Here is a 21,438-nt window from a genome sequence, read left to right on the forward strand (position 1 = left end):
TTAGAAAATAGAAGGAATTGAAGGTTGTTATATAAAATTTGACAACATTCAGAATTTTTCAAAACTTCATGTCTACTTTATTCCACTTAGCCAAGGATGTATCAGATGCCAAAGCAGCTAATGTCACTAGCACCTCATGCTTACCTCCCCTTGCATATGCCAAAGCAGTGAAAGTCACCAGCACCTCATGATTGTCTCCCCATGGAGATGCCAAAGCAGGGTAAGTCACAGCACCTCACCCTTGTCTCCCCATGCAGATGCCAAAGCAATGAAAGTCACCAGCGCCTCTCGCTTGTATCCCCTTGGAGATTCCAAAGCAGTGAAAGTCACCAGCACCTCATCCTTGTTTCTCCATGGGAATGCAAAAGCAGTTGCAGAGAAAGTCACCAGCGCTTCTCGCTTGTTTCCCCTTGGAGATGCCAAAGCAGTGAAAGTCACCAGTACCTCTCGCTTGTCTCTCCTTGGAGATGCCAAAGCAATGAAAGTCGCCAGCGCCTCTCGCTTGTATCCCCTTGGAGATTCCAAAGCAGTGAAAGTCACCAGCACCTTATCCTTGTCTCTCCATGGGAATGCAAAAGCAGTAGCAGAGAAAGTCACCAGCATCTCTCGCTTGTCTTTCCTTGGAGATGCCAAGCAGTGAAAGTCACCAGCACCTCATACTAGTCTCTCCATGAGGATGACAAAGCAGTGAAAGTCACCAGCACCTCTCGCTTGTCTCTCCTTGGAGATGCCAGGCAGTAAAAGTCACCAGCACCTCTCGCTTGTCTCCCCTTGGAGATGTCAAAGCAGTGAACGTCACCGGCACATCGTACTTGTCTCTGCATGAGGATGCCAATGCAGTAAAAGTCACCAGCACCTCTCGCTTGTCTCCCCATGGAGATGTCAAAGCAGTGAACGTCACCGGCACATCGTATTAGTCTCTCCATGAGGATGCCAAAGCAGTGAAAGTCACCAGCACCTCTCACTTGTCTCCCCTTGGAGATGCCAAAGCAGTGAACGTCACCGGCATCTCGTACTCGTCTCTGCATGCAGATGCAAAGCAGTGAAAGTCACTGGTACTTCTCGCTTGTCTCCCCATGGAGATGCCAAAGCAGTGAGCGTCACCGGCACCTGGTACTAGTCTCTGCATGCAGATGCCAAAGCAATGAAAGTCACAGCACCTCATCCATGTCTCTCCATGCAGATGCCAAAGCAGTGAAAGTCACAGCACCTCATCCATGTCTCTCCATGCAGATGCCAAAGCAGTGAAAGTCACAGCACCTCATCCATGTCTCTCCATGCAGATGCCAAAGCAGTGAAAGTCACAGCACCCTATCCTTGTCTCTCCATGCAGATGCCAAAGCAGTGAAAGTCACAGCACCTCATCCATGTCTCTCCATGCAGATGCCAAAGCAGTGAAAGTCACAGCACCCTATCCTTGTCTCTCCATGCAGATGCCAAAGCAGTGAAAGTCACAGCACCTCATCCATGTCTCTCCATGCAGATGCCAAAGCAGTGAAAGTCACAGCACCTCATCCTTGTCTCTCCATAGAGATGCCAAAGCAGTGAAAGTCACAGCGCCCTATCCTTGTCTCTCCATGCGGATGCCAAAGCAGTGAAAGTCACAGCACCTCATCCTTGTCTCTCCATGCAGATGCCAAAGCAGTGAAAGTCACAGCACCTCATGGTTGTCTCCCCATGCAGATGTCTGTTCCAAAGAAGAACAGGTTCCCATGCAGTACCTCATGCTTGCTCTGACAGGAGATTGAAATAGGGATTGGGTGGTAATCTGACAGAATGAGTAACAGCATCCCTACTACTGGATCATTGTTCATGCAGTCACCCACTAGCTTTTCTCATCCACCCTGATTGTTGTGATATACTATAAATTGCAATTTTTTTTACTACAATTTAAAACCTTCACTTCTAGACTCACACTTAAATTGACAAAGGTAAGCTAAACATTATCCCATGATGGAAGTTTGACAGAAGACTGAGTGGACAAATTGGAAACAAGATCAATTTGACAAGCCAACAAAACAAATCACCACTGCAAGCAAACATGCACCATCCATGTAGTCCAGGCTAAGTCTAATCGATGCACTGCAGCCACACATCAACAAATCACACTTTCCCCTCATCTGTCATGCCCGCTAGAGGGGTGTCATAATCATCCACTAAGCTGCCACAACATTATTTATGACCAACTCGTGACAAACAGATGTATCTTCCAAAATTCTGTCTCCTTCATCAAATTACAGAAATTTTTTTGGAAGAAATTAACTGACGCTATCAGCCTAACACCACGATCACTGAAACTGAATGGCCCGGTCATGAACAGTTCAGATGTATTTGATGACGTTGAGTACATCAGTAAAATGGCCTCATCACTGAAAACATCCCTGACTAATCAACTTGTTGTCATCTTACAAAGGGTGCTCATGCAAGGCTGTTATTCCTGCTTGATTTACAGGTTTGGGTGAAAAATCCTGGTCATGCTGTTCAGCAGCAAAAAAAGAAAATGTCGACACAATTTATGGATAGAATTTATATTTTACTGTAATAGCAACATTTCGGTATACCACACTTTATAGTGCACACTTTTTAAAAAAAACAAGGCTGTATAGAAGGGGGTACGCATTATACACACCATAATGAGATTCTTTTGATTGGGTTTTTTCCCCCAACACAAAGACATTACCTTGAGCTTGTAAAACCGGAAATACCATGTCCAAAAATTTGTACTTGAGTACGCAATGTAATCTTGTGATAACACTGTCTGGTTTTAAAATGTGTTCAATGTATATCTGGACTTATGTTTGTAACCTATTTCATTAATTTTATTCAAAATTCCTTTGAATATTGTTTAAATTAATTTTGGTGAAATCATGTGTGAAGCAATCGTTATTTACAGCAACCACGGTCAGATAACCACTCTTGATGCCTTGAAACCATCCTTATACCATCGCAACAGTATAAGGATCCGTAAGCAACATAAAGAAGTTGTTATCAATAAAATGGGTCTAATTTGTCATGCGTCAACTTCAAAGAAATGCCTATTATACAATTCAAGAAAAAGAAAAGAATTTTCAATACACCACCTGCGTATATTGCTATGAGGGTCACAGTTTTCATGAAGCTGGTCTTGCAATATAAACTATTGTTTCTACATATCTGGTCAACATGCAAGTTCAAAAATGAATATCAGTTTAGTACTATGATATGCATTAGTTTGACAGGTAAACAGGAAGTTGAGGGATGACAAAGTAGAGATAATTTATGGATAACAACGTCTTTATTTATCGTTGCTTGAAAACGGTATAACGATCTACACATAAACGTCGCCTTTACGGTAAATAAAGACTTTGTTACCATAAATTATCTCTACTTTATGATATGCATCGTTTCATGGTAAAATTCAGGAAAGTAATGTTGTGTACACATTGTCTTTTATCTGCTCAAAACCGCAGAACACCTCCTTGTTAATCTGAGGTGCATTTTAAGAAAGATCCTGCAGGTGGTGCACAGCCAATACAAGCATCAGCCTGTGCTGCAGGCAATAAACATAACTCCTGATGGTGGATGCAACCCATATTTCATTCAGGTAACTGACAGCAATAAAACCTTGACAAAGTGCATGCATATTGCAAATATCAATTTCATGATACTCACTCTCCTAACAGAGTGCATGAGGTGGAAATAATAAACTACAATCATGGCACAGTCGTGCTGGATGTCACATGGAGGACAAACTCGGTGTCTATTTTTGTGTTGAAAGTGTTCAATTTAGTTGAAAAAACCTCTTAGTTGTTGATTTCAAGCTAATGAGCACTTCTGTGACAATTTTTAAGTATGTGGTCGGGAAGAGATGGTGATGCCACTTGCCAATTAGATAAACAGAGCTAGGGAGGGAAATGGGTCATGGTATTTATCATAACAGAAAAAAGATAATGACACTAGATAACCAAAGATGATATGGCAGAGGACATGTGAGAGATTCATTATGTCTGATGTAGGAGTAGGTCATGATTGTTTACAGAAACTTCTAAGCAGAACAAACTGACACTGAGTATCTCATATTTGTTCCATGTATGGTTGTATTGTTGTTGATGTGAACATGAATGTATTGTGGATGTGAACAAAGTTGTATTGTGGTGGATGTGAACAAAGTTGTAATGTGGTGGATGTGAACAAAGTTGTATTGTGGTGGATGTGAACAAAGTTGTAGTGTGGATGTGAACATGAATGTATTGTGGATTTGAACAAAGTTGTAATGTGGTGGATGTGAACAAAGTTGTAATGTGGTGGATGTGAACAAAGTTGTAGTGTGGATGTGAACATGAATGTATTGTGGATTTGAACAAAATTGTAATGTGGTGGATGTGAACAAAGTTGTAATGTGGTGGATGTGAACAAAGTTGTATTGTGGTGGATGTGAACAAAGTTGTAGTGTGGATGTGAACATGAATGTATTGTGGATTTGAACAAAGTTGTAATGTGGTGGATGTGAACAAAGTTGTATTGTGGTGGATGTGAACAAAGTTGTATTGTGGTGGATGTGAACATGAATGTATTGTGGATGTGAACAAAGTTGTATTGTGGTGAATGTGAACAAAGTTGTAGTGTGGATGTGAACATGAATGTATTGTGGATTTGAACAAAGTTGTAATGTGGTGGATGTGAACAAAGTTGTAGAGTGAATGTGAACATGAATGTATTGTGGATTTGAACAAAGTTGTAATGTGGTGGATGTGAACAAAGTTGTAGTGTGGATGTGAACATGAATGTATTGTGGATTTGAACAAAGTTGTAATGTGGTGGATGTGAACAAAGTTGTAATGTGGTGGATGTGAACAAAGTTGTATTGTGGATGTGAACATGAATGTATTGTGGATTTGAACATGAATGTATTGTGGATTTGAACAAAGTTGTAATGTGGTGGATGTGAACAAAGTTGTATTGTGGTGGATGTGAACAAAGTTGTAGTGTGGATGTGAACATGAATGTATTGTGGATTTGAACATGAATGTATTGTGGATTTGAACAAAGTTGTAATGTGGTGGATGTGAACAAAGTTGTATTGTGGTGGATGTGAACAAAGTTGTATTGTGGTGGATGTGAACAAAGTTGTATTGTGGTGGATGTGAACAAAATTGTATTGTGGTGGATGTGAACAAAGTTGTAGTGTGGATGTGAACATGAATGTATTGTGGATTTGAACAAAGTTGTAATGTGGTGGATGTGAACAAAGTTGTATTGTGGTGGATGTGAACAAAGTTGTATTGTGGTGGATGTGAACATGAATGTATTCTGGATGTGAACAAAGTTGTATTGTGGTGGATGTGAACAAAGTTGTAGTGTGGATGTGAACATGAATGTATTGTGGATTTGAACAAAGTTGTAATGTGGTGGATGTGAACAAAGTTGTAGTGTGGATGTGAACATGAATGTATTGTGGATTGAACAAAGTTGTAATGTGGTGGATGTGAACAAAGTTGCATTGTGGATTTGAACATGGTTGTATTGTGAATGTATTGTGGATGTGAACAAAGTTGTATTGTGCATTTGAACAAAGTTGCATTGTGCATTTGAACATGGTTGCATTGTAGATGTGAACATGAATGTATTGTGGATGTGAACAAAGTTGTATTGTGAATGTGAACAAAGTTGTATTGTAGATGTGAAAAAAATTGTATTGTAGTGGATGTGAACATACTTGTATTGTTGTGAATGTGTACAGTTATATTGGGGATGTGAACATGGTTGCATTGTGGATGTTGTTAACATAGTTGTATTGTGGTGAATACAAACAGTTATACTGGGGATGGGAACATAGTCGTATTGTGGTTGCTATGAACATAGTTGTGTTGTGGTTGTTGTGAACATAGTTGTATTGTGGTTGCTGTGAACATAGTTGTATTGTGGTTGTTATGAACATAGTTGTATTGTGGTTGTTGTGAACAAAGTTGTGTTGTGAAAATAGTTGCATTGTGGTGGATGTGAACACAGTAGTATTGTGGTTGTTGTGAACATAGTTGTATTGTGGTGGTTGTGAACATGGTTGTATTGTGGTTGTTGTGAACATAGCTGTATTGTGGTGGTTGTGAATATGGTTGTATTGTGGTTGTTGTGAACATAGTTGCATTGTGGTGGGTGTGAACATAGTTGTACTGTGGTTGCTGTGAACATAGCTGTAATGTGGTGGATGTGAACATTGTTGTATTGTGGTTGTTGTGAACATATTTGTATTGTGGTTGTGAACATAGTTGTACTGTGGTGGGTACGAACAAAGTTGTACTGTGGTGGATGTGAACATTGTACTTAGTATTGTGGTTGTTGTGAACATTGTTGTATTGTGGTGAATAATACTGAATATGAACATAGTTGTATTGTTGTGAATATGAACTTAGTTTAATTGTGGATGTTGTGAACATAGCTGTATTGTGATAAATACATGAACATAGTCATATTGTAGTGAATGTGATCATAGTTGTATTGTGGATGTTGTGATTGTTATCATAGTTGTATTGTGGTGAATATGTCAAAGGACACTCTAAAATGAAACTCGCTATTATATAACTTTTCTGTTTAACAAGTAGGCTTTGTGTATATTTTAAGTTACATATGGTATGCAAAAATGGTCAGCTTGCAAAATATCAAAACTTTCAGAAGTTATTTTACCTTAAAAAGAAAACATCGCGAGATAACAACAGCAAAATTTAGCAACACACAACTACCAGAAACGGCCATTGTTGACTTTTGGCACTTCACGTTGAGCGGCATGCAGCCCGATATTTTTGTAATAATTTTATCATTTTATATATTTGATCATAATTTTTTGTTTGCTGATGAAAGGAAAACACTAAAGTTTCTTTATTTCTAAAAATTAGAAAATTTCAATGTACTTAAATCAAAACAAAAACAATATGAATCGTAACATCATTGATTGGCTGGAGCTTGTATGATCATGGCAACGGCAGTAAACAAACAACTCCACATGCATAGTGATCCCGTAAGACTATTACAATTATTTTGTTACATCTAACTTAATCTTCTAGAATTATTGACACGGATGCATATTTCTTTGTAAAAACAAAATCTTATTTTATAGAGTTAGCAAATGATTACTTTTGATAAACCTTTAGACACACTGATATGCCGACAAACATCAGTGACACGTTTGGGCATGGCCTAACTCGCGGTTTGTTGAGTTGAACAAAGTCAACAAACACTGCAAATAATGACAAATATTGGATGATATGGGGAGTGAGTGAGTATGGTTTTATGCCGCTTTTAGCAATATTCCAGCAATATCATGGCGGGCGACACCAGAAATGGGCTTCACACATTGTACCCATGTCGGGAATCGAACCTGGGTCTTCGGCGTGACGAGCGAATGCTTTAACCACTAGGCTACCAAACCACCCCCTTGGATGATATGGAAAAAATGAACTGATATACATTCTAGGTAAACCATTTACTAGCAAAATAATGCAGTTTACGAAAAGTAATCAAAATACTTGCAATTATAGCTATCATTTCTGAAACAGGAAGCATGTACTGCACGACACACATAGAAGCAAAATATGGAAAAGTCAGTAAGCTATCACAATTTTTTTTCCGAAATTCCAAATTCAAAAGAAATTACATAATTTACAATCTTTCGTCAACTGTTTACTATTTATTGACATTAATAGCAGTCTTCACTCTTATTTGTTTCATATTTATTCGTGATTGCTGCCGGTGCGTAACATCAAATTTGTAAGTCTATATCCGAAACTGTAAAGGGTTCCACGCTTGATGATTTAAAATTATTTTCTGAAAATGATGGCAGCGGAGAGCGATATAACATATTGATATACCATAATAATAACAACATAATATTTTATTAGTCTGTCATTGCAAGAGGAACAATTTAGAATATTAAGGATCAAAGCAGGAACACGTCGACTGGATGATTGTAGGGCCTATGTGATTTTGTACCCAAAACAAAACTGTACTCAAAGTACTTTGTGATTTTTGACGACAAGAAAACTGAACTAAATATGTATGATTCTATATTTTTTCATGTTTACTGCAAACAATGAGCTGAACAATATGATATAAAATATTTCATCAAGTTCATAATATGACTAACCTAAATGCATGTGGTCCTTGAGTGAAGTCAGTCTACATTGGCACAACTCAAATTGATTGATTGTGATAGGAAAGTAATAAATTCTTGTCACTGAATGAGGCCAGTTAATTGGTAAACCATAAGCATAAGTTAATTTTAGTGTTTTGACAGGAAAGTTATAATAAATTAATTTTATCAAACAAAAAGTAATGTGTATCCTTGAAACTACAAAACTGTACATACCAGTTTGGGTACCAGTACATACTTTATAGAAATTTTACATACACAAAGCACATTTCAAATACATTTCATTAAACGATGGGATAAAAAAAGATTTCTCATCAGTCAAATTCCTTTTTACATTTTAAAAACGTTTTGTTTACGTAACCAAACCGTGTAGACGGTTCATGTTTTGTCCTAAAAGTAGAAAAAAAATCTGAAAAGAATGGACACCTCAGAAATGAGGACTTTTAAAGTCAAAATTCTATCTAACTTGTCAGATGGTTTGACATTTGTCTTTCAAAGAAAAATCCTTATGAAATTTTTTTTAAATAATTTATGACACTGAAAATTTCAAGCACTAAACCTAGGATTATTCAAGGAAAGACAAATGTGTTGGGTATTTTTGACAAATACTTTTGTTTTCGACTGTTCTTGTTTCATGATGGCAAAGGCACTTTTATACACACCAACTGAGGAACTTGTGACACACAAGCTGTCAATGTACGTATATGTGCCCTATTCCTTTATCAATAGATAACATTTTCTTATAAATATATATATGGCTAACTCACCAGCTTAAGTGCCACCCTTGATCTTGTGATTAAACAAACAAAAATCTCATGCACTGTTACAAGAAATTAATGTTTCATATTCATATTCATCTGTATTCAAGAATTGTTTTGTTTGGAAAACAAACCACTTCATACACAAGATTAATGTCCAAAATGACTTGTGTATGTACATGTTCATCAGGATCTTATTATGGAATACAAACTTAAATAATGACATCAAATAGTAACTTATTCACATAATTGATGTCCAGGTGAGAGATAATAATTGTTGAATAAAATATGTTTAAACTAAAGATAATAATTGAAGTTTGATCAGTAAATCTTTGCTTCTGCATTGACCAATGTTTAGTGTCAATACATATAATCATTGTGGAAAAAAATGCCTACCGGTACTAAATATAAACATATAACTTAATATTTTAGAAGCTGTGAACAGCTGTTAATAATTAAACATTAACAAATCTATCATCAATAACCAATCATGGCGGTCTCTATATTGATGGAATAAATTTTAAAATGTTCCGTGAAATTGTTCTAAAATAATGCTAGAATCAATAAATGTATTATAAAAGGAAAAATTCTCTAACTATCCCACATTTAACATGTTTAATTATAAACTAACACTGAAAGTATGCATTAAGTATCTTACTGATATATACATCCTGCACTTGCCTATATATCCTATCATATTCGTCATCGCATGAATGCTATTTTGAAACACGTTTTTGTCACGTCGATTTTTGCGCACTTGTTCTGGAGGTTGATCATTGCTGATTGATGATATCTATAGACATACTGCCTGGAACACAATTTTTATAGTGAAAATAAAATCATCAGAGTGTACATCGCAGATACATGAAACATATCCTTATCATATCCGTGTTCGTTATATCCGTGTTCTACTGTATCATAAATGTTCAACCAAAAGACTTGAAATTAGGATTAGTGAATATTTATGAATCATTGTTTCCTGCAAATTTTATAACGTGACACTAGATTAACCCGAATGTTCATATTTCTGCAACTGACATGATGACCCCAAAAATTCAGGGTTTTTTTTCGGTTGCACGTTTGGATAATAAATTTACTGAAATGGTTCATAATTTACCATCCCGCCGTTATTCACCAATAAAAAACATCAAATGTATGCTCAGTTAAAATTAAGATATCGGTGATATGATTATTGTAATGAATTTGCACAAATGTAACAATTTAAAGAGGTTCCTAACATGAAACGTAAACCACCTTCAATAACGTAATTCAGTCAAGTTCACGAAAATTTACAAATTTTATGTTCGCTTTGGCCTTAACCTTGGTATGACTGAAAATATCAGAAAATTTTTACATAGCAATGTGTAGTTTTCTATCAGGAATAAATGTGCAAAATATTTCTTCACTTAGGCCTTGTTTAATGAAGTACCGACTGTTTGAAATCGTCCAACGTCTTCTCAGCACCTTATGCTAAAACAATTCAGCAGGCTAAAGGTTAATTGGATGCATTATTTACCTGTGGATATGAACAATGTTTTCCTATTATGTGGATGCATTATGTACCTGTGCATATAAACCAGGATTAGAAACTAACAGTTTTTGGCCACTACTCCTTATAATGATAACATATAGCAAAACCCTTAAAAAGGGCAAAAGTTTGGCAAGGGCTATAGGACTAGTGCCAATTATGCTGTAAACATTGTTTTCCTAATACGTGGATGCATTATTTACCTGTGGATATGAACATTGTTTTCCTATTACTTGGATGCATTATTTACCTGTGGATATGAACATTGTTTTCCTATTATGTGGATGCATTATTTACCTGTGGATGTGAACAGTTTTCCTATTACGTGGATGCATTATTTACCTGTGGATGTGAACATTGTTTTCCTATTACGTGGATGCATTATTTACCTGTGGATGTGAACATTGTTTTCCTATTACGTGGATGCATTATTTACCTGTGGATGTAAACATTGTTTTCCTATTATGTGGATGCATTATTTACCTGTGGATGTGAACATTGTTTTCCTATTACGTGGATGCATTATTTACCTGTGGATGTGAACATTGTTTTCCTATTACGTGGATGCATTATTTACCTGTGGATGTGAACATTGTTTTCCTATTATGTGGATGCATTATTTACCTGTGGATGTGAACATTGTTTTCCAATTATGTGGATGCATTATTTACCTGTGGATGTGAACAGTTTTCCTATTACGTGGATGCATTATTTACCTGTGGATGTGAACATTGTTTTCCTATAACGTGGATGCATTATTTACCTGTGGATGTGAACATTGTTTTCCTATTACGTGGATGCATTATTTACCTGTGGATGTGAACATTGTTTTCCTATTACGTGGATGCATTATTTACCTGTGGATGTGAACAGTTTTCCTATTCCGTGGATGCATTATTTACCTGTGGATGTGAACATTGTTTTCCTATTACATGGATGCATTATTTACCTGTGGATGTGAACATTGTTTTCCTATTACGTGGATGCATTTTTTACATGTGGATGTGAACATTGTTTTCCAATTATGTGGATGCATTATTTACCTGTGGATGGGCTGCCAGGGATTCATGATGCTCAGCACTGTGACTAACAGATCTCCGAGCACGCCCAGGGATCTCAAACAAATAGTGATCAGCGACACTTCCCACCTGAAACAAACATGGCAAACAGTGATACACCCACAGAAAAATCAGGGTATAAAGACACATAAAACAAAAAGGTTTATAAGAAAAGTTCTATGAAACACTTCTCAAATAAGTGAGTGTCTCAAATCTACTCAATTTCAGCGACTACTGTGGCAAGCACTTGCTTTCGGTGACCTACTGTGGCAAGCATTTGCTATTGGTGATCTACTGTGGCAAGCACTTGCTATTGGTGACCTACTGTGGCAAGCACTTGCTATTCAGGTAACCTACTGTGGCAAGCACTTGCTATTCAGGTAACCTACTGTGGCAAGCACTTGCTATTCAGGTGATCTACTGTGGCAAGCACTTGCTATTCAGGTGATCTACTGTGGCAAGCACTTGCTATTCAGGTGACCTACTGTGGCAAGCACTTGCTATTCAGTTGACCTACTGTGGCAAGCACTTGCTATTGGTGACCTACTGTGACAAGCACTTGCTATTGGTGATCTACTGAGGCAAACAGTTGCTATTCAGGTGACCTACTGTGGCAAGCGTCAGTTTACAGCAAAGAAGCCCCTTGAGGTATGAGATCAAGATATAGTATCATGATTGATACCTAGGTCTGCAGGGATTTGGTATATGCTTGTGTTGCGAGAAATGTCATTACAATGATGTCCTATCAGATGTTTTGCACTTTGATTACCATAGGAAGCATGAAAACATTCTTAGTACATCTAAAATGGCCACAATTTTTATTGTCCCCATCTGAGCTTTCCATGCCAACAAAGCATCTTTTGTTATTGTGTTCTACAGTGTCTAGCAATACAGCTTCAGGAAAAAAATAAATAATAACATCTGAACATTACATAAAATACCTTTCCCCTTTGATATGACAGCTAGATTAGCCCTGAATCAATATCACCACTACACATGGTGGCATGTTGTCTTCTATGAACAGGCTTTCATCCCCATTAGATCCTGTCCTCAATACAGAAATACATTTCATATGTATGACATTAAAGTGACCTTATTCATAGATGCAGCACTTTGATGTAACAATAAGCTGAAAGTGCCTCAGTCAAAAAACCAATTCATCTGAATAACACAGCCTTGCCTTCAGCTGGTTTGACATAGCAGTCTGGAGCATACAAAGCCCTTCTGATCCATCAGAGGCATAAACTCCCATTTTACCATATTGACGCAGAGACACAGCTAGGAGGGCTGTTTGTTCAGTTATCAGCTGCACTCAGTCTGTATTGACTAAATGTCAGACTCATACATGATCTGCATTCAAGACATGGCAACATACATGGCAATACACATGGTTAAGAGCACATGGTGACTCACACACATGGAAAGCACACGAAAAGACACAAAGTCAAGTGAGTGAATAACAGGTGGCAGAAACATATTGCATCACACATGGCAGACACATCTTGCATCACACATGGCAGACACATTATGCTTTACACATAGCAGACACATCTTGCATTACACATGGCAGACACATCTTGCATCACAGTTACACATGGCAGACACATCTTGCATCACAGTTACACATGGCAGACACTTTATGCATTACACATGGCAGACACATCTTGCATCACAGTTACACATGGCAGACACTTTATGCATTACACATGGCAGACACATCTTGCATCACAGTTACACATGGCAGACACTTTATGCATTACACATGGCAGACACATCTTGCATCACAGTTACACATGGCAGACACTTTATGCATTACACATGGCAGACACATCTTGCATCACAGTTACACATGGCAGACATTTTATGCATTACACATGGCAGACACATCTTGCATCACAGTTACACATGGCAGACACATCCTGCATCACAGTAACACATGGCAGACACTTTATGCATTACACATGGCAGACACATCTTGCATCACAGTTACACATAGCAGACACATCTTGCATCACAGTTACACATGGCAGACACTTTATGCATTACACATGGCAGGCACATCTTGCATTACACATGGCAGACACATCTTGCATCACAGTTACACATGGCAGACACATCTTGCATCACAGTTACACATGGCAGACACATCTTGCATCACAGTTACACATGGCAGACACTTTATGCATTACACATGGCAGGCACATCTTGCATTACACATGGCAGACACATCTTGCATCACAGTTACACATGGCAGACACATCTTGCATCACAGTTACACATGGCAGACACATCTTGCATTACAGTTACACATGGCAGACACATCTTGCATTACAGTTACACATGGCAGACACTTTATGCATTACACATGGCAGACACATCTTGCATCACAGTTACACATGGCAGACACATCTTGCATCACAGTTACACATGGCAGACACTTTATGCATTACACATGGCAGGCACATCTTGCATTACACATGGCAGACACATCTTGCATCACAGTTACACATGGCAGACACATCTTGCATCACAGTTACACATGGCAGACACTTTATGCATTACACATGGCAGACACATCTTGCATTACACATGGCAGACACATCTTGCATCACAGTTACACATGGCAGACACATCTTGCATCACAGTTACACATGGCAGACACATCTTGCATTACACATGGCAGACACATCTTGCATCACAGTTACACATGGCAGACACATCTTGCATTACAGTTACACATGGCAGACACATCTTGCATTACAGTTACACATGGCAGACACTTTATGCATTACACATGGCAGACACATCTTGCATCACAGTTACACATGGCAGACACATCTTGCATCACAGTTACACATGGCAGACACTTTATGCATTACACATGGCAGGCACATCTTGCATTACACATGGCAGACACATCTTGCATCACAGTTACACATGGCAGACACATCTTGCATCACAGTTACACATGGCAGACACATCTTGCATCACAGTTACACATGGCAGACACTTTATGCATTACACATGGCAGACACATCTTGCATTACACATGGCAGACACATCTTGCATCACAGTTACACATGGCAGACACATCTTGCATCACAGTTACACATGGCAGACACATCTTGCATTACACATGGCAGACACATCTTGCATTACACATGGCAGACACATCTTGCATCACAGTTACACATGGCAGACACATCTTGCATCACAGTTACACATGGCAGACACTTTATGCATTACACATGGCAGACACATCTTGCATTACACATGGCAGACACATCTTGCATTACACATGGCAGACACATCTTGCATTACACATGGCAGACACATCTTGCATCACACATGGCAGACACATCTGGCATCACACATAACAGACACATATTGCATTACACATGGCAGACACATCTTGCATCACATATAACAGACACATCTGGCATCACACATGGCAGACACATCTTGCATCACACATGGAAGACACATCTTGCATCACACATGGCAGACACATCTTGCATCACACATGGCAGACACATCTTGCATTACACATGGCAGACACATCTTGCATCACACATGGCAGACACATCTTGCAATACACATGGCAGACACATCTTGCATCACACATGGCAGACACATCTTGCATCACACATGGCAGACACATCTTGCATCACACATAACAGACACATCTTGCATCACACATGGCAGACACATCTGGTATCACACATGGCAGACACATCTTGCATCACACATAACAGACACATCTTGCATCACACATGGCAGACACATATTGCATCACACAGGGCAGACACATCTTGCATCACATCTTGCATCACACATGGCAGACACATCTTGCATCACACAGGGCAGACACATCTTGCATCACACACAGCAGACACATCTGGCATCACACACATCAGACACATCTGGCATTACACATGGCAGACACATCTTGCATCACGCACATCAGACACATCTGGCATCACACACATCAGACACATCTGGCATTACACATGGCAGACAAATCTTGCATCACACATGGCAGACACATCTGGCATCACACACAGCAGACACATCTGGCATCACACACATCAGACACATCTTGCATCACACATGGCAGACACATCTTGCATCACACATGGCAGACACATCTGGCATCACACATGGCAGACACATCTTGCATCACACATGGCAGACACATCTGGCATCACACATGGCAGACACATCTGACATCACACACATCAGACACATCTTGCATCACACATGGCAGACACATCTTGCATCACACATGGCAGACACATCTTGCATCACACAGGGCAGACACATCTTGCATCACACATGGCAGACACATCTTGCATCACACATGGCAGACACATCTTGCATCACACATGGCAGACACATCTTGCATCACACATGGCAGACACATCTGGCATCACACATGGCAGACAATAGACACATGGCAGACACATACTGCATCACACACAGCAGACACCTGGCAGAACACAAAGAACATGTGGAAGGTCAGAGTTAGTAAACCGAGCATTTGAGCACAATATATTGTATTACAAATAGACACATGATCATTATATCAATGCATCAAGACCCCAATGACAGAAACATAATTAACTGTCTGTGGGTACATAAATTTGTGTGTGTCATAAACTATCTTGCTGTCTTATCAGGGAACCTTACATGTGTGCTTCTGGTTTGACTGTTTATCAGAAGGGACCATTTCTAATCCATCCTGCCTCAGTGTGGGTGGGGATTACAAGAAGGGTGCAGGTGTTTTTATCAATTGTGAGCAGGGATATTTACATTGTATTTTAGGGGGTCACAGCCTATAATTGCAAGAATCCCAAGCTAAAAAACAAGTGTGGTTGGGAGGGAGTGCAGATGTTGGTTCTGAGTACATGTTTGTTGAAGTGGATATTTGGTTATTGATCATGTTGGGTTGGGTTGGTGTGGTTGTGGGTGGTTGTGGATTCGGATATGGAATCGGGGTCAGAGTTGTGATCTCAGGATATCAGGTTCTCATAGAGACTTAACTCAAAAACTCTTTGGAAGTACTTGCAAAAACAGAACCTGCCCCATCACCCCCATGGCCAGAAGTCCCTATCCCATCATTACATACCTCCACACATTTCAAATGTGATACCATTATCTTCTGTTTGGCAAAATGCATGCCTACTACAACCTCATACCAGATTAAAGCAGCTTGCCTCTACCTAATGTAATGAACACCCAAAGACATTTCCACTAAAATGGCTTCCCTACATGTCTAATGACATCACTCCCAATTTGACAATTTTGCAGGGCAAGTTCACATAAAAACAGAAGTCCCCAGCCTGTTGCCACCTAAATCACTGTCAGTAAGAAGGTTACATGCACCAGTTTATTGACTTCATTTCTGGTTTGAGAAACACATGTCTAATGCAAGAATAAGAATAAATAAAAAGTTCTACACACTACCATTTGAACAAAATCACTGATGAGGGAAAATAAATGTCACTGGGTTCTACATGACACAGAAATGTGTGTCCAGTACTCACAATTATACAGAGTGGATGCAGAAAATCATATATATGCACAATAATATTCATTATCACAAATTCTTGACAAGAATCATAGAAGTCCTGTAATAAAAGCAATTAACAATCTTACAGTACAATACACAACACCACTTCATTACTACACAGGACCATGATATTTCCCTCTAAGGACCCTTCAAATCAATTATTGGGGGTCCACTGGAACCCTAGTTTTGTGAGGTTATGGTAAAACCCTGATGTCATATCCAGTTAATAAATAAGAAAGTTATATAGGCACTTCTGGTTTATGACATCAGTTCCTGTTTTGGAAAACACATGCATATCTAATACTAGATAACTTAAACATAGAAATGCCCATGCCTCTAGCTTACAGCAATAAAGATAGCAAGGTGCAAGTGAAATAAAGACTAAACTTGACAAGTAAAGGCTAAAACTCCATAAATCAATCCAAACATGGAAGTGCTTTATTTCAATATGGATGCCATGGTGGCCATTAAGAAAATCGACAGCGTAATGACATCACATAAAATTGGATTTAAATTCAGGGGATGTTTTAATGCTACCACGGGGGAATCCTTTATGGAGGGGTTCAGCTTAATGAGCATTGTGCTTCACAACAGAGGAAGACATTCACGATAACAGTACAACCGACACCATTCCATGGCACAAGCTCACGGTGACCTCCAGTTGTCACTGCATGTTCAGGTGAAAACACATCACACATCTCAGCACGTCCTAACAGTGCTGGAAATTGGCACAGATCCTCTAGTCCTTGCCAAACTGACCAATGGTAAAGGTATCATAAGCACTAGTAAAAAGTTGCAATTTAAAGGGTTTTGCTACATGTGTTAATGGTTTTGCTATATGTTATCATTATATGGACTAGTGGACTAAAAATTGATAATTTCTATCGCTGGTCTCAGCTAGTGGATGTCTCTACCTAAAATCTTTCTGTTCATGTTAAAAGATTATTTGAGACATCACCACATGAAAACACATGACACAGTAGTGTGGCAACTGAACTATGACCAACAATATTTATAACCCCCAAAAAGTTAAAGACCACCCAATTCTTTCATATTACTTTAGTTAATCTGTCAGGCCATGACAGAGTAACTAGAGTAATATTAAAGAATCAGGGTTGTCCTTAACCATGTTAACGTTTTTTTAGTAGCATAGATGCCCATGGTGTCTGACCATTACACTAAGCAGGGAAAAGCTTTAACATGTTTAAGAACAGTGTCATGGATATAAAAGAGTTTCTATCATGTACTGAGATAAAATCCAGTTTCAAGGCATTGCAGTGATCCCCCAAAATGTAAAAGAGAATATTTTATCCGTTTCATCACACACTAATTAACTTCTTTATGCACTGTTCATGAATTGCATGATTCAGTTTCAATTGATCCAATCCCTTCGTTTCTCTCAGATGACACATCACTCACAACTGACATGATCCCTTACCCTACATTTTGTAGAGAGCCTTTGAACAAGACTACAGTAATATCTGGCCAATATGATTTTGATTATATCTTCAGTTCTACAGGGGCCACAGATGGACATCACACATTACATGTAATCTACAAGGAATCTACACAACCACAGTTAAAACTATATCAGGTTACAATCATCCCAATTCAATCTTAAAAGTATGAAAATGGAACCGTTCTAGAATACTCCATATTTTACCAGCAACAGTGTCCAAACACAGATACGATGTGGACAGTGACATCACCATAAGACTTAGTGTACTTCAGTAATCCAGCATTCTATCAGTCGATACCCAGCATTCAGACATCACAAGCCTCAGTCCATCTCAGTAAGTCAGTGCAAGCCCCCAAATCTACAGATGGTCTCCTTAAGCAATTACAGCCAATTTATTCTGATCATGAAATAGTATCAGATAATTAGCCAGCCTGACAGCACTGAAGTGTGCTGCATACAACCCAATGTGGGTGATTACCTGGTATTCCTTTAGTCCACTGTAGTGAGGGCAGGGAATCTGTGGGTAACTCTGTACTACTCCCCAATCAGGGCAAGGGAATTGGTGTAATTGTCATGCATCTCTGTGTGCCCAACCCAAACTTACAGCAGCTGGCTACAGCAGGTCTAAAACCCTGGAACAGCCAGGTCACAACAACCATAATACCGGAGATTGACTAAATAACATGAACTGGTAATAGCCATGAGGAGACCTTAAACGCTAAGCAAATTGCCCCGACTTTCTTCGGCTGCCCTAATCTCTCGCCTGCATTGGACTTGTTGTGAAAGGTTCTTATTGTACATCAAACAGCAAGGTTTTATCAGGGGCTTTGCAGTCCAAAACAGTATCACTGGAAACAAGTCTGGTACGTTTCCTAAGTTACAAATGTCAGAAAGTCTGTTTAAATAAGGTTGTAATTAGCTGTTTGGAACAGTGGACAAGTTCTGTGTTAATATTCAAGGTATTCTCAGACACTTTACCACGACTATGGCAATGATACTGACATATCGATCTGGAAAGATAATTCTTAATTTATTGATATAAATTTCTATTACAAACTGCTACAACTTAACTGATTTTTAGGGGAAAAAATCCAAATATGTAAGATGTATGTCTGTCTTAAAGAATCTTGAACACAGGAAATATGAACAAGTCTCTAGTGAGGCACATATTGATAAAAAGCACAGAGGTGCAGGATCCTCAGGTCAAGTGTAATATCATGTCATTGTTGCACATCATGTATCTACATCCTGTTTTACTGGTACATGAACTCAGTGGGGATTCCAGGTTAAAACTGGTCAGCAGCCTATGCTGGTTGTAAGAGGGGACCACATGCTTGGTGACTTGGTTGACTGCATATCATCGCAGACCGACGAGGTGGATCGTTGCTCACAATGTGAAGCACTGGATTGTCTGGTCAAGACTTGATTATCTACAGGTCACCATCATATATACCTGGAATATTTGCTGGATGTGGTGTCAAACAAGAAACAAATACTTGTACATGATGTAGACACCTGTACAGGGGCATGATGCCGGAACACTGAAGCAGCCGCAGACAGACCCCAGCATGGATCTATGTCACGGAGCCTCTGGCAGGAAGTCAATACACGAGGAATGATACTTCAGATGTTCCTGATTTAACATCAAAGTTCCGACGTTACGCCACACAGAAGTACAATCAATACAGTGTGTATTGTGAATCCCTACTGACACAGGGAATGTGCAGGATCACCACATCGACATGTCCCCTGGCACTTCCTGAGAGACAGGATTCTTCCACTCTTACATTCATGTCACTTGAAATCAAAGTAAATAAAGTCCACAAAATGTGTCCTGCGTACAGATGAGTGTGAAGGCCAACATCATTCAATATATATCATGTACAATGCATCATATGTAGATATATATTATGTACCATACATCACACAGATATATAATGTGTACCATGTATGACACATAGATATACATCATGCACCATTCATCATACCTAGATATAGTATGTACCATGAATCACAGAAGATATATATCTTGTATTGTGTACCATATATGACACGTAGATATATATATTATACACCATGTATCATACATAGATATATATTATGTAAAATACATCACACATATATAAATTGTGTACCATGCATGACACATAGATATACTGTAAATCGTGAAATTAATGTGTCTCCAAAAGAATGCCACCACTGGACCCTAGCCAAAAATGCGACTCAGTATGAATGCAACACCATGCACCATTCATCATACCTAGATATAGTATGTACCATGCATCACATTAGATATATATTGTGTATCGTGTACCATTTATGACACAAAGATATATATTATGTACCATGCATCACAGGTAGCTATATATTATGTTCCAAACATGACATGTAGATATATATATATACCATGCATACATATATATTAAATCATGTACCATACATCACACATGTAACATGCATTGCAAGTAGAAATACATATATATCATCCACATCACGTGTACCATATTCGACGTAATAAACGCACAGGGCGTTCTCAAAATTAGAAATTATAGGGGGCTCTTATTAGAATATTATTTATCTGAAAAAAAAAACAGAGTTGAAAGATAAATTTCATGGTTTATGGTGACAGTCTGAAATGTTTATGTACGATGAATACATTTTTCCAGAATTTAATTGCCCATAATTAAGGGTGCATATAACACACGAGTGAGTGCGAATAAATAAGTCTTGTGTACATTGATCAATCAGAAGGGGTGCTAATTGGGACTGTTCACTGGCCAATATATCAGTAAAATTGCCATAGGCGCTTATTACGTCAAATACGGTAGATCTGTATCAAGAGTCCTGCATCACACATTGGTGTGTGTGTGTGTGTGTGTGTGTGTGTGTGTGTGTGTGTGTGTGTGTGTGTGTATTTATTATATACAGGACACAGACAGGT

At 38.7% G+C, this 21,438-nt stretch overlaps 1 protein-coding gene across 1 annotated transcript in view; it reads right to left on the reverse strand.

Moving 5' to 3' along the window:
• The window catches only part of LOC139441160 (proprotein convertase subtilisin/kexin type 4-like), an 86,813-nt gene that overhangs the window by 42,842 nt on the left and 22,533 nt on the right, over positions 1–21,438 (reverse strand). The window contains exon 2 of the mRNA XM_071225448.1: positions 11,452–11,556. Within this exon, the coding sequence (XP_071081549.1) occupies positions 11,452–11,556 (105 nt within the window). The remainder of the gene's footprint in view (positions 1–11,451; positions 11,557–21,438) is intronic.

The sequence above is a fragment of the Haliotis cracherodii genome, unplaced genomic scaffold (genome assembly GCF_022045235.1).
Source record: "Haliotis cracherodii isolate W230 unplaced genomic scaffold, xgHalCrac1.p SCAF_1, whole genome shotgun sequence".
NCBI lineage: Eukaryota > Metazoa > Mollusca > Gastropoda > Lepetellida > Haliotidae > Haliotis > Haliotis cracherodii.